General features: G+C 40.5%; 1 protein-coding gene across 3 annotated transcripts in view; it reads right to left on the reverse strand.

Annotated features, from left to right (window-relative positions):
* Nucleotides 1–16,002, reverse strand: part of UTRN (utrophin) — a gene marked incomplete at its 3' end in the record, with an annotated part of 328,497 nt that overhangs the window by 274,433 nt on the left and 38,062 nt on the right. For all 3 annotated transcript variants that reach the window (XM_079970879.1, XM_079970880.1, XM_079970881.1), the window contains exons 3-4: nt 7,226–7,287; nt 509–601 (exon numbers count right to left, since the gene is read on the reverse strand). In XM_079970879.1, coding sequence (XP_079827005.1) covers nt 509–601; nt 7,226–7,287 — 155 coding nt within the window. The remainder of the gene's footprint in view (nt 1–508; nt 602–7,225; nt 7,288–16,002) is intronic.

The following is a 16,002-nucleotide window of genomic DNA, read 5'->3' on the forward strand; positions in this document are numbered from 1 at the left end:
ACTGTTTTTAATAGAAGACAACTGAATTAGGCGTACACTGGTTGCATTCACATGTAACAATTGAAACTACAGACATTGTAGCAAGCTTCAGGCTCACATACATTCCCCTTCTCTTTTCCTTCTCTCCCAATTCAGGTATGAAGGGAAGAAATTATCTAACTTAAGCTAGGGGCTAATTCTGTTATGCACATTCTTCTACTGGGAAAAAAAATGCAGTGGAAATACATCAGAGGAAAGGTGCATTCATTGTTCAGCATAGCTGATTAGATTAAAAAATGTTGCCATCACATATTTAAATTTATTACAACTGCAAGAACTAGAAATCCAAGAACCACATGCAAGTTCAAACTGATGCAAAGAACATAAACACATTGACTTTGAGTGTGCTTATTCATAAACTATAGGCAAAGGCCTGCAAAGTATTCTAAATAAGTGAATGATGCCACTCTAACTATACACGCAACATTTGAAGTTCATTTTCTTCATGTTGGAAGAATGCTTTGCTTACCAATGGATTTCCTGTCAGTCCTTCTAAAAGGTCCAAAAGCCTCCTCCCATCTCGGAGATCTGTGAACATATCCTTTATTGGCGGTTTTCCACACTATAAAACAAGATACATTTTACAATCATTGTAAAATGATCCAAAAAAGGGAAGTTTGTAGGTATCTTAGTTCCCATCATGCTTAATATTTAGTTCTACACACACACACAAAGAATAAAATGACACAAATATAAGATGTAGCCACAATCTGACCAATTTTGTCTCAAATTTTGTTCTCTCTGCATATGTTCAAGCTTCCAGATTTCTCAGTGAAATTATTTATATAGTCCAAAGTGCCACCAAGGTGGCAACCACTACATAACCTCCCAACAATCTATTTAAAGCAACTATCATCCATTGTCTTCACAGTCTTGATCTGCTATGAAATTATCCTGCAATAATTTTCACCTGGAAGAGTAGATTCCAAATTTTTCACCACTTACGGTTGTCAGAAACGCACAGAGAAAGCCTACTAAGCCTTGCTATACTGTCTGTAAGTCTTGCAGGGAAATGTGCCTAAAATATACCTGTAAATGCTACCACACCTCAAAACACTTTTAACGCTGGCAGTGTAAACCAGGGATGGGAAACCTGTGACCCTCTAGATTAGGGCGGTCCAACTTTTCATACCAAGTGGGCTTCAATAATATTTCAACACAGAACCCATAGGCCACACACTACTTGTCGGATGGGGTGAGGGGGCAAGAGAGAGAGGCCAAAATTTGATGCCGCCTCATATTGCCTTCCCAAAGCAAGATAACCAAGGAACGGGGCTTTGGGAAGAAGAAACAAGACTCCGGCAGAATCCTAGAGCCCTCCCACCTCCTTCCCGAAGCTGGGAAAGCCCCAGATAGGCTTTGGGAAGGAGACTGGAAAACTCTAGGACAGGGTAGGCAACCTAAGGCCCATGGGTCACAAGCGGCCCAGAGGGGTCGTTTAACTGGCTCACAAGCCGCCCCCAAACTGAGCAGCCCACTAAACCGGTGCAGGGGCTCACTTCCGCGGTGCCGGAAATCACGCCTGCGCAGACGCCAACCCCAAAAATTGTGTCTGCGCAGATGCAGACGCTGGAAATCACGGGCACTTATACGTGTGAACAATCTGGCCCACCGCCTTGCTTACCTGGCTTTGGGAAGGCAGTACAAGGGCTGCAGAGGGGGGGCAGTGCACAAAAAGCCTCGAGGGTGCCATGTGTTGGACCACCCTGCTCCAAATGTTATTGGATTAAAACAGCTATCATCCCTGATCACTGACTCTGCTTGGCTAGGTAGGACTAATGGAAACTGGAGTCTTGGGGGGCAGGGGGGACACAGTTTTCACAGCCCTGCTGGAAGCGGAGAAAGAAATGTTTAGGATTAAGGTGTGAAGATAATAGTCATAAACTAGTAGGAACCCAAAGTCATTCTTTAAACATACAATTACAGTGGTACCTTGGGTTAAGAACTTAATTCATTCTGGAGGTCCGTTCTTAACCTGAAACTGTTCTTAACCTGAGGTACCACTTTAACTAATGGGGCCTCCCGCTGCCGCTGCCCTGCAACTGCGCGATTTCTGTTCTCATCCTGAAGTAAAGTTCTTAACCAGAGGTACTACTTCTGGGTTAGCAGAGTCTGTAACCTGAAGCGTCTGTAACCCGAGGTACCACTGTATGGGCTGCATCCACAAAATGAGAAAAAACACACAGCTGACAGAGTCGTGGTCCATAAGAAGGCAGGGCAAGTGGCAAGGCAAGATACAGTACATTTGAAGCACATCCAGCTCCTTAAAGCTGAGCTTACTAGGGGCACATGAAAAAAAAAGGGAAGCATTGGCTTATTTCAGCAGTTCTGTGCTGTAGGAATTCCTTCTCACTTCTCCCATTCCACATATTGTTATATGATCTTTCTACCACAGAGAAACAAGCTTGCAAGTTTCTATGTAACACTAATTTAGCAGCAAGTTCAAGGAACAGTCTTAGTATAAGGACAGAAAACAAATTTCTGGTTCATCTTGCATAATAAGTATTATTTACTTTCGTATTTGGACCAAGATTTTTCCATATCATGCCCCCAAGTCATGGGAATTTGCTGTGGGAACCATTCACAAAGCAGAAAGGTCACTCTGCAGGGTCGGAAGAATTTCAGTAAATGAAACTGAGCATATTTTTTCCAGTATCTAAATTTAGAGCACCAACTTTATTCAGAAATATATTTATGTAATAAAAGAGAACTTGTGTTTTTTCTATTTGTATTGATGCTAGAAAGTATATGCAATTCCTTTATAGGCATTTGCTTTGCTGAATCACTTCTATTTTTTTTTTTTAAATGATATTTATTAAAATTTAACAATAAAAACATACACAAACAAAAAACAAAAATAAACAAGTATAATTTCCATCCTAATTTTCTTAAACCTAATTTCCCCGACCTCCTCACACCCCCTTCTGTATTCCAATTTCATTATCTAATCAGCAAATCCCTTCCCTTACTTCTCATATTTTTTAATAATTTTATTCTTTTTCCATAATCAACACCCCTGAAAACCACATAGTTTTTAAACCCATGTCAATTCTAACCTTCATTAATTTTATAATATTTATTAAGATAGTCTTTAAATTTCTTCCACTGTCTCTTTCTCCTGGTCTTGCTGAATCACTTCTATATAATTATATAAGTTAAATTAGTCCACATTCCTCTTTTATACTGATCTCACATTTAAGGGGGGGTGGAGAGAGTTGCAAAGCCATGAAACGGAAGCAGATGCAAAAGACAATGTGCCGTGCGTCAATTTTTTTAATAACTCTGCCGTCAAAAGACACTTTAAACAAGTGTTTCTCAAATTTGGGTACCCAGTTCCTGTTAGACTATAGCTCTCATCATCCCTGGCCACTGGTCCTGCTAGCTAGGGAGGATGGGAGTTGTAGTCTAACAACAGCTGCTGACCCTAGCTTGAGAAACACTGCCTAGGCATTTGATGGCACATGAAACCTTAATGAAGTATGTGTTCATTGATCCTGGCCACAGCACTGAATAGAGTCATTAATGAAGAGAGACATTTTGAATATATATAAAGTAGTTATCATACAGATGTGGTTCACTGAACTGCAAATTATTGTCTTTTGTTCCTTATGGCAGGATGGTTTTGTCTTCTGCACCAAAATAGTTATAACTTGATTACTTAGCTCAACAAATACTTGATTTTTATGAGAACAAACCTACAATCAATTTTCTTCCTATAAAAAATGTAACAGCAGCAAAACTACCAAAGCAACTTTCAATGTAGCTGATGATACAAAGAAGCAGGTATTCTACAATGCACAAAAACTATTGAAATATACATACAACTGAGGTCCAAGCGACTTGTGAAGTAATTATGCTATTATGATGTCTATAAAACTGCTAGAGATGTCACCAATTTCCCTGATTACTTTGTTTTATATAAAAATTACAACATAATCCTATTTTCCTTTAATGTATACATTCAGAAGGTGAACAATGAATGCACGATTAACAATGAAAAGCAATTAAAGCATCCAGTAACTAAATTATAATGTTTTAATAAAATCCTCATGGTTCACATCTATAATTTTATAAAAGTGACATAAATCATCATCATCACACACACACACACATACACTCATTCTTACTTATTTGTACTTCTCTATCAGGTGGTGCGAGGGACGCAGGTGGCGCTGTGGGTTAAAGCCTCAGCGCCTAGGGCTTGCCGATCGAAAGGTCGGCGGTTCGAATCCCTGTGGCGGGGTGCACTCCCGCTGCTCGGTCCCAGCGCCTGCCAACCTAGCAGTTCGAAAGCACCTTCGGGTGCAAGTAGATAAATAGGGTCCGCTTACCAGCGGGAAGGTAAACGGCGTTTCCGTGTGCGGCTCTGGCTCTGGCTCTGGCCAGAGCAGCGATGTCACGCTGGCCACGTGACCCGGAAGTGTCTCCGGACAGCGCTGGCCCCTGGCCTCTTGAGTGAGATGGGCGCACAACCCCAGAGTCTGTCAAGACTGGCCCGTACGGGCAGGGGTACCTTTACCTTTACCTTTTTATCAGGTGGTGCTGTGGGTTAAAGCCTCAGCGCCTAGGACTTGCCGATCGAAAGGTCGGCGGTTCGAATCCCTGCGGCGGGGTGCGCTCCCGCTGCTCGGTCCCAGCGCCTGCCAACCTAGCAGTTCGAAAGCACCTCCGGGTGCAAGTAGATAAATAGGGACCGCTTACCAGCGGGAAGGTAAACGGCGTTTCCGTGTGCGGCTCTGGCTCGCCAGAGCAGCGATGTCATGCTGGCCACGTGACCCGGAAGTGTCTCCGGACAGCGCTGGCCCCTGGCCTCTTAAGTGAGATGGGTGCACAACCCCAGAGTCTGTCAAGACTGGCCCGTACGGGCAGGGGTACCTTTACCTTTACCTATCAACAATATCCTAATGATCCCAGTGCTGACTTCCATATATTAAATTAAATTTTATGCCACAAAAATATTACAGTTGTTTTGTTGATTGTTATTGTTTTCCTGGTGATTTTTTAATTGTTCTATATTATTTGTGCTCTGTGATGTTCTATTATGCCAGGGGTAGGCAACCTAAGGTCCATGAGCCGGATCCAGCCCAATCACCTACTCTATCCAGCCTGCGGACAGTCCAGGAATCAGCATGTTTTCACATGAGTAGAATATGTCCTTTTATTTAAAATGCATCTCTGGGTTATTTGTGGGGCTTGCCTGGTGTTTTTACATGAGTAGAATGTGTGCTTTCATTTAAAATGCATCTCTGGATTATTTGTGGGGCATCGGAATTCATTCATATATATTTTTTCAAAATACAGTATAATCCAGCCCACCCCATGATCTGAGAGATGGTGGACCGGCCGATGGCTGAAAAAGGTTCTTGACCCCTGTATTATGCTATTGTTATTGTTATTGTTTGTAAGCCACTTTGCGATTCATTTGAATGATTATATTTCTATGCCACTTTATCATCAATCAAATCGCTGCAGGGGAGGAAACTCTATTTGCAGCAGGAAGCAATCAGAATTAAAAATGCTTGCTGCTAATGGAGCATGTTTCCTTTGTAGACACAGATGCTTCATTGGCAGGAAGTAGTTCTGCAGCAAATGGCTTTCGAAAGAAGCCACCAATCAGCTGATTAAAATGCCTATTTGCTTTCCTGCCTCTCTTCCCTGTTGGGAAATACAACTTTTCAATTCTAAAATGTAACCCAATATAATTTTGTGAAGCAGGAAACAGTCAAACAAGAAAGTAAAAAGTGAGCTCTTTGGACTGTTCTAGAATAACTACAATTCTTCAGCAGCTTATAATGCTCAGAAATTGGCAGTTGTACTCGATCAGAACACATGTTCACTGAATGTTTTCATAAAGTCAAATTGTGACAGAGCATACAGAAAGGCAATCTTCAAAATCCATTTTAATGCATTCAGGATATTGCAAGCAGAATCTAATTATAATATGACAACATCAAATTCTCCGGATACTGCTATGGACAGAACTATGACTCCTGGCATATGAATGAATTTAATCATGCGTCACAATTTGTTTTTGTTTTTGTTTTTTTGAAAGGATATTAGCTCGACAATTCTGCTGCTGTTGTTGTACAATGCCTCTTCACAGTGGGAATGCAAGAAACGGCACCATAAGGCAGACTTCTCCAACCTGGTGCCCTTCAGATGCTTCAAACTATAGCTGTGCTAGCTTGGAGGAGGTTGATGGGAACTGTAGTCCGAAGCATTTGGAGGGAACCAGGTTGGGGAAGACTGGTTAGTGGGGGAACAGGGATGCCCCAGATCCCTTGGTGCCAGATTTCCTCCTATAGAATCTTTGGTGCTGGGTTTAATCAGAACTGTCAGGCGGAGCTTGTTTTTCTGCCAGCCAGACATAGGGGCAAAGGGAGATGATTGCCGACCATTAACCCATCTACAAGACAAAAGACTCCACAGGGAATAGGGGGGAGGTTGCCAAGGCAATGTGGGCACTGTGTCACAAAGGTAAATTGTCACCTTTTAAAGCTAGGCATGGAATAGTGTGGGAAGGGGGAGAAGCTGCTTGGCAAGGGGTTTTCTGGGAAGGAGAAGCAGGACAAAGGTAGACCTTCATGTGAGAGCTGAAGGTCAAAACCATCTTGTCGTGCTGGCTGAAGGCAGGCTGAATCAGAGACATCTTGGAATTCAATGCTGTACTGCTGTGGAGAACATGCCCCCCTTGAGATGTGAAAGCCTCTAAACTCTGCACTCCCTCCATTGAAAGCTTCCGGTGTAAATATGTGTAAAATAAACCATATTTCTTAAAGACATCACAGTCTCGGCTGTGCCTTGATTCCCAATGGAAACACAATCCTGGGTAACCATCTGGAAACCCCTGGAATCTGGCTACCACTCAGCAGAGATTAGGGGTGGCAGACAACCTTTATAACATTACAAATCACTCTGCGGATGTAATTGTTTAGCTTGTTAGGGATGATCTGAAAAAACTATGCATTGTAACCCAATATAACAGTAGTAGTAGTAAATGTATTATCTGCCCTTCACCCAACAAGTCCCAGGGTGGGCTACAACAATTTAAAATTCAGTGTTAGAAACACAGAAGAAAAAATAATAAGTCACAGGAAAATGGTGTTTCTTGAAAATGCACATCTTGGCTGTCAAAAGCTAGGGTAAAGGTTATGTATATACTTATCAGGTTTTAAGCCACCCTTACCTTAGAAAAGCGAGCATTTATCCATTTTGTGAAGGTTTTCTTTTGTACGTCATTGTGCTCATCTAGAAATTAAGGAAATAAAAGACATTAAAATATATTTCTCAGACTTGCTAAATGTCCCTCATCAATCATCATTATTTTGAGGAACTGCCCTCAATAAGAAAAAAACTGATTCCAGTCTCACTTGGAAGCAAAGGGTTGAGAGGACCTCTTAGAAATGATTTTCAGGGCAGAGGAACATCTATCAAAATTCTAGAGTGATGAATATAGAGATAAACTTGAACAAGCACCATACTTCTTCATTAACTTAGTTTGATTTAGCAGGTTTTTATATGACTAAATGGAAAAAATCCTGTGTTTTACTATTTGTTAAAAACAAATGGAAACAAAAACAAACATTAAAAACAGTTGACATAATAAAATATTCAAAAATAGATAAAAACAATAGTTTATAAAAACATATACCTACACATATTGAAATTACATGTCTGGATTGACTTGCTTAAACAAAAAGGTTTTAGCAGGTATTGAAAGTACAATGAGAGGCCTGCCTAGTATTAATAGCCAGGGCATTCCTGAGACTAGGTGCTGCCACATTCCAAGATGGATTTACTTGCAACTGTACAACCATCTTCATGCAGCACTTGGAAATGTGCCAGTTCTGCAGATGAAAGCAGTTCTTCGAGTAAACTGGTCCCAAACTGCTACGGGGCCTTATATATTCCTTATTAGTAAAATCCAGAAAATGTCATTGTTGCTGACAGATTTAGTCCGTTCTTCCTTCTAGAAACCAGGTTTCAGATAGTTTTCAAAAAGGAACTCTCAAAGTCCTCTCTCAAGAAGCTATAAAGGAAAGCTTACAGTTTCTCCAGCCTACATAACTACTGAAAAGCAGCAATATTGGGCCAGTGTGCCTTCAAGTAATAACTATAGTAGGATCAGGCTACACAAGTATGTGTTCACTCTGTGTAAAAAAATAATAATAATCATGAATCAGTGTTATGCTAGCACCTACAGTAATCTGTCTTAATGCAAACTGTTATGTTTTCTAAATTATTATTTGCAACCAGATTCAAGAGCTGGATAACAAATGCACCCTGGTTAGCAGCTCCTTTTGGAATACTGCACATGTTTTTGCTTACTCCATCTCAAAGAAGTTATGAAAGAATACAGAAAAGGGCAGCTGTCAAAACGGAGGAGTTCTGTACAAGGAAAGGTTAAAGAATACAGCCTTCCTTACTTTATATAAATAGGGTGGTTGACATTATAAACATCTATCAAGTCATGAATGGCTCCACTGTATGCATCATTTCTGTGCTGATCAACTCCAAGTAAATTCAGATACCAACTTGGAATCAGAGGAATGTGCCCTGGGAATGTGGTCTTTTTCTCTGCAAGCAGCACTTATCTCATTCTATTTACATTTTCCTTCTCCTGAGACTGAGTCAGAGGGGAAGGTGTAGTAAGCTCTAATTAGCTGTTTATTAGGGGCGGATGGCACGGTGCTCTAAAACTGAGCCTCTTGGGCTTGCTGATCAGAAGTTCAGCAGTTTGAATCCGTGCGACTAGAGTAAGCATGTGTTGTTCTGTCCCAGCTTCTGCCAACCTAGCGGTTCGAAGCACACCAGTGCAAGTAGATGAATAGGTACTCCTGCGGCAGGAAGGTAAAAGGCATTTCCGTGCACTCTGGCTTCTGTCACCATTTGCCAGGTTGCAATTTCTCCTTTGCTTTGACACAATATTCATATATCCCTAAAGCTCCTCCTTTTACTAAACAAACGTCTATGCTAACGATTCAGAGAATAAGGCAAAGCAGCATTTCTTGCAAAAGAATATGTGCTGGAAAAGTTTCAGATGTTTAAACTGCTTTTGATATCACCCATTACACAAAGTCACAAAAAGGTCAACATTCTTTTTAACTAGTTCTTAAAACTGTCCTTTCCTTTAATTGCTGAAAATGAAATTTTTACACTAAGGAATTTAGAAATAGAAGGAGGAATTAGCCTGTGGGTTTTCAATGAGGCACCAGGAATGTAGCAGAATTACAAACTTGCACTTGCCTGCCTTTGGGGATTTGTACTACTGTGGGTACCTCAAACTTATTCATAGGTCTTCCAGCGGGAGCATGAGAATGGAACAAGAAAAAATATATTTGTTGTTTACTAAAACATGTATATCTTGCCTTTCTACTTCACTTCATCAAATCTGGCCCTCTCTGGAAAAAGTTTGGACACCACTGGTTTAAGTCAATAGATTTCATTGCCTTGCTTACTTAAGGTGAAAAACAGCTGAATGAGAAAGTCATTATATCTTCACTAAGTATAGTTACAATGTTATATTTAAGCACTCTCTCAGTAGTCATAAGTGTTAAAGAATAGTATTCAGGCAAGTTAGTGAACTGATACAGGGTGTCTGTGTGAAGTGTTCTGTGTCAAACACAGAAATCAAGTGGAGTACCAGAGAAAGGACTGAGTTTTCTGTCCCTCCTCTGCCAGTCTCCAACAGGCAAGTAAAAGCAAAACAAAGCCTGCAGGACATTCGTGACACAAATGCCCCAAACCTGAATTTGACCCCATTCTTCATATATAAGAATTCAACTGAAAGCAAACATGCAAATTCTGACCTCTATTCATATTTCCCCCTGTAATTAATACACAGCTTAAGGTTCCTTTTTGTACAAATATGACAAAGGAGGAATACTAAAAAGGAAGAATGTGTGATTGCGCTCTCCAGATTTTGTTTGTTTGTTTGTTTTCAAGTAGGTTCTGTGCTACACATAAACATGGCAGCCAGCAAGAGGAGGTTGAAAAGGAACATCTTATGACAAGCACCTCTCTTACTCTCCTGCTCTGTATTGCTGTGGTATGTTACTTTTTGACATTTGAACAATATATCAACAGATTATTGCAGGCCCCTTTTTTCTAATTAATCTTCCATTAACCTCAATGGATTAGCTGTCAACTGAGCCAACTAACCTCTGTGCTGAGTTCCCTGCTTGATTAACTATCATGGTTTGGGGGAATCATATATTCTGCTCTGCCTACTGAAGTTATAGCTGAAGATGCATTTCCACAGATGGAAGATGGCTTCAGCTCACTGAAGGGCTGCTGTATACTTAGTACAAAGCACTATACGAGAAAAGTGCAGCTAAATACAAAAGTGGATGTTCTACTTACGAAAGCACACCCGTACCACGAAGCATTGTGTCCTGCTAGAACAGTGTTGTGCAAGTGTTTGAAGAACACTGTTCATATCCTTTTCCCTCTCCTTTGGATCCAATTTTTTTTTGGTAGTGCATTGTAACACATGTTTATCCAGTGAAAACAATGCTGAATCTGAAAGTGGTAAAGCATCAAAAACCTTTTGTTTAAGCATGCCCTATTCTAGTTAAGTAGGGCGACTCATTTAATAACACTACAGGCAGGTAGATTATCTAGTAAAATCCACTGGTGGGAGAGAACGTTTCTTTGGAGAGAAGATGATCCTAGGCAGTCTAAGCATGTCCGGATTTCAACGAGATATTTCATGAGCACATCATTCAAACTGGATACACACATTCCAACCTCTGTATTGCATTATGTGCTTGGGGAGAATTATAGGAAACCTGAATGAATATCACTCAACTGTTTGTGGGATTTTGTTCAGCCTGTAACTGATGGGAGGGGTATAAATAACAAACAAACAAACAAACAAACAAACACATACATACATACTATTATTATATTTAACCATATTAAATAGAGAGACAGAGAGGTATATCCAAAACCCTTTTTTAAGTAGAGCATTCATCATAGCTAGATCAGTGACAGAGTTATCCATGCCAACATCTTATTCTCCAAAATAACCACAAGATGCCTCTGGGACAACCACAAGCAGGACATTAAAGCAAAGAGCCCCCATACAGCAGCTGAACTCGGTGGCCTCTGAACAGGGAGGTTTCATATACCTATCATTGCTGATAGCCTAATCCCATTTTAAATCCCTTTAAAGGCCAGATGCAGAATTTACTGTACTGTCAAAGATAGGAATCAAAGCTAAATGAGTTTCTAGCTCTCTTAGGCTGGCTCACAAATCAGCTTAATTCATGTCACATGGTTTTTTTAAAGCATGAAATACATTTTTAAAATTTCTCACAGAGCAGAGCATACAACTTTAACAAGCCAAAAAAAAAAAAAACACACATTTGATTTCACTTAGTATTTTAATATTTGTATTCTGCTTTTACAACAATAATGCTGAACTCAAAGCAGCTCACCCTAGTAACATTTAAAATTAACATTACGGTAATTGTGATCATATCAAAAGAACAAGAGTATATAAAAGAAGGCACAAATTAATCAAACAATACAATTCACTACAAACTCTTAATGATTTGAAATATCAGAAAATGCTGCTGAACCCTAGCCCTGTGCCAGCTCATAAACTCTCTCTGGAAACGGACTTCTTCATCTGGTGTTGCAAGGGCAGCAGCATACTCCCAGGCAGTAATATCTTTCATAGTTAAATTTTTTAAATGCTCTTTATACAGCAGTAGTTAAAAGCATCTGCAAATGTTCTCGTATCCTATTTTTGGAAGAGCTATGAAAATTATACCCAATTCAGATATAATTTTGCCAAATACTCGTGTGTGTGTGCGCGCGCGCACGCGTGCACGCATGTACAAAATGTTCAGCTTGCACTAAAGTGCATACTCCACTTATCAACCAATCCCAAATCCAGAGGCATGTCAGTTGCACCACAGAAATCCCTTATCTCAAGATGTTGCTTGCATCAAAAGGACTTTCAGATTTGAACAGGACAAACCCACGCCCCCTACACTTGATATCAATGATTACCAAAGGTTGTGGTATGATATATCATAATTATATATACTTATTTATTCAATAACTTTAAAAAGCAGCTATGAGGTTCAGCTAAGGAGAAAATGCTTGGCACACTCTTAGCATTCTGTGCACACAACTTCTGTCCAGTGATCGTGGCTACTCCTTGTATCAGACAAAAATGACTTCCAGACACATGCCAATTCCTTCAAACAAGGAGTGGGCCATACACATGTACCCAAGGTTTTGTGAGGTCTTTTTGCAGAATGCCACTCATGCACAAAAACAAACAGCATTTAAGTGCCATAAGAAAGAAATGGGTGGGAAAAATCTGCAAAGTAGCAGTGAAGTGACAAGCAGCAGCCTCCTGGAGAGACTGAGTAGGAACATACAGCTCTTCTGCTTAAAAAGAGTTTAACAAAAGGACTGGGTTTCTCCGATTACCACCTTTTCTGTGCAAGCAGTTTATCTAGAAACCCACAGTATGCACAATTCAATAGGGGAAATAACTTGCCAAAAGGACTGAACAAATAAGAGCCCCAAAGCCTTAGTAATGCCTATAATCAGATACCCACATATCTATGTGCCTTCTATTCATGTCATGTTGGCCATTATTACACCTCAAGCTTTTAAAGTGGCTGAAAGAAAGAACATAAGATGAATATCAGCATAACCTTACAAAAACATGGGGAGTTAAGTTGCGCTCATTGAATAAGTGGGAGAGGGAGGGAGGCCTGCAGTCAAAGCATTTGTATTATACAAGTAGCTAGTACTACTTGAAAAGCAAGCTAGCTGAACTGTATCTTGTCCACTGTTACCTTTAACATAGTTACCCGTTTACATTCCATAGGCATTTTAATTCCATTGTGATGAAAGATTTTTGAAGCCAACCTGTGCTACAAAACAATTCTGAATCCAGTTTGAAAAATAAAACCCCACTGTGGGCTGGCTGCCATGAATCTGGCCAGGAGAGGTTCCTGTTTCCAAATGAGATTGTCTCTTGTATATTGAAAGGTTCAACCCCATTCTCTTGCTATCTTTAATCCTAACTACTGCCAGCCTAACAGACATTTATTATGTAATAATAATTCAGCTAATTTCCCCATTAACTTTCAGTTAACCACTTTCCTTCCTGCTTACCTCTCAATTTCTCAACCATGTTACATAGTCTGTAATCATCTAATAACTATGGCAACCTTTATTTGTTATCAGGATTTATATCTATTGCATGTAAAATATCCAAGGCAGATTGCAAGCTAGAACCTGGAGGTGGGGGGGGGCAAATATCAGTGACAACATTCTAAAAAATAGTGTGCAGAAATCAGCTTTCAAAATGAGTTTACTGAGACAGCTTTTAAAACCCCAGATTCTTCTGTACTCTCTTCAAAAGGCTACCCTGCAATTGTGCACAGTACACAATTGTCTAATCTGGAAGTGAACAGAGAATAAAATAACGGAGGTCAGGTCTGATTTCTGGTTTCTTCAACAAAAATGCAGCTGGCATAGAGGACAAAGGTGGTAAAAGGCACTCATGGCCACACTTGCCATCTAGCCCTTCAGGAATGCCTCCACAGTACAAGCCTGCTACTTCAGGGAGAAAACAATCTTCAAGACAGAGGTTGCATTGCAATTATATTCTTCCATCTTTCTAGCCCTTTTGAAAACATGTGTGCTGTGGGATGAGGTGGCTGTAAAAGGCGATATGAACTTGAAAATATAACATGTTGTCCTGAACTAAAACCAAACAGGGCCCTGCTGGATCAGACCAAAAGCCTACTTAGTCCAGCATCCTGTTTGCCACAGGAACCAAGTAATGAGCAGCCCAAAAACTGCACATGAGGGCAACTGAAATCATGTTCAAGCAAGATTTCAAGGGAGATATTCTGCATTTTTATCTGTCCTGAACATAGGTACCAAATTTGAATCATGCATCACAGTCGTCAGGGTTACTGCATTACAAACAGGAAAGGAAACAGGTTACTGCATTCACCACCAGGTAAGGAAATCTAAAACTGCAACTAAAATGCTCAAAACGCCTTACTTACTCTGCTTTGCAAAGCACAGTTCAACTGGTCTTGTGCACGCACGTCACCCTCCCTGGCGAAAGAGTGGTAGCAACTGAACTGGGTTTTCTACAAAGCAAAATGAATGTGCTAACCAACTTTCATTCCAATATTCCAAGATATTACATTCTATTTGCATCTTTACTGTCCCCCTTAAACAAGTGTTTAGACACAGTTAGTAATCAAATCTGAAATACAGAATTTCACCCTGAACATGCATACCAAATTATCCTGCAAAATGTCAATTGTTAGAGCTTTCATGTTGCAAACATAAAAACTACAAAGTTAGCAAATCATACGTTTAGCAAGGAAAAATATTGTTGTTGTTTTTAAACCCACCTTGTAACTTTTTTGTATTTTATTCCAGGACTACTGTTTCAAGACTATTGTGTATGTAAACCTAGGGCAAATGTAAACACAAAAGCAAACACTGAAACACAATGTGGGGCAAATAGTATTTATTTTATATATAATCAACAAGAAGTTAAATCTTGCAAATTAACAGAGCCCTTGCCAGCTCTTACATACAGAGCCAAAAGTAAAAATATTTTCAACACATTCTAGAAGCCTTTAGTCATTTATTTTCATTATTTATGTCCTTCAGTAACAGACATTCTCTGGATAGTTTACAAGTAAAAAATCCCATAATATTTAAAAATCCAGTAGGAAAATAAGATTGAAAACAAACAGAATAAAACGATCATGTCACTCTGATGCACTGAGACCAAGATCTGTGCTATATTAAAGACTTATTTACTGCAGTATGAGTTTTCAGAGGCAAGAACAAATTTCGCCAAATACTTCTGGCAGGCACTCTTAAGACTACTGCTACTTAATCTTGTATACAAATATTTAATCTTTTGGCAGATTTAAGTAACAAATAAAGGATTTGGAAGGAGTAGCTCAGCAGATATTAACACAATACGGAGTGAGAGTAGCTTAATAATTTAGAGCTATAAAGAACCTACTTTTAAAAGGAGGGGAAGAAATATATCACTTTAAGCCAATGAACTTTTTCCAGTATTAAAAAACATTCTACACTTTAAATACCATTTTGAGGGTGAGTTGCCATAGAGATGAAGAAATAAAACTATTTTTTGTGCGATGTTATTATCCAAGCTGTGTACGCAGCCTGCTTTACAAAATCAATTGGATTTATATACAGTTCTAATCCTGAAACAAAACCAAAACAAAACAGATTTAATGTTACTACATTGAATGGGACTACTTCAAAGGATTTAGCATCCTATATACCGTATTTTTCACCCTATAGGACGCACTTTTCCCCCTCAAAAAATGAAGGGGAAATGTGTGTGCGTCCTATGGGGCGAATGCAGGCTTTCGCTGAAGCCTGGAGAGGGAGAGGGGTCGGTGCGCACAGACCCCTCTCGCTCTCCAGGCTTCGCAGACCTCTCCGCAAGCAGGAGCGCTTCCGCTGCTTGCGGAGAGTTGCCTGCATGCTGAAGCCTGCGCACGCTGAGCTCAGCGTGTCCAGGCTGCGCGGACCTCTCCGCAAGCGGCAGGAGCGCTCCCGCTGCTTGCGGAGAGCTGCCTGCATGCCGAAGCCTGCGCGCGCTGAGCTCAGCGTGTCCAGGCTTCGCGGACCTCTCCGCAAGCAGCGGGAGCCAGCCCTGGGCTCCCATAGCTTGCAGAGAGCTGCCTGTTTGGGGACTGGGGTCGGAGGAAGCTCGGGTCTCCCCCGCCCCAGCACCGCACCTGGGGGGGGGGAATAATTTTTTCCCCTTTATTTCCCCCCAAAAAAACTAGGTGCGCCTTATGGGACGGTGCGTCCTATAGGGCGAAAAATACGGTAGTAGTATCTGAGTATTAACCAAAAGGTATTTGTTACAGAGACAATTGTTGCCATATTGATCTGGACACATCAGATGCAACA

Source organism: Podarcis cretensis (assembly GCF_951804945.1).
Source record: "Podarcis cretensis genome assembly, chromosome: 3".
Classification (NCBI taxonomy): Eukaryota; Metazoa; Chordata; class Lepidosauria; order Squamata; family Lacertidae; genus Podarcis; species Podarcis cretensis.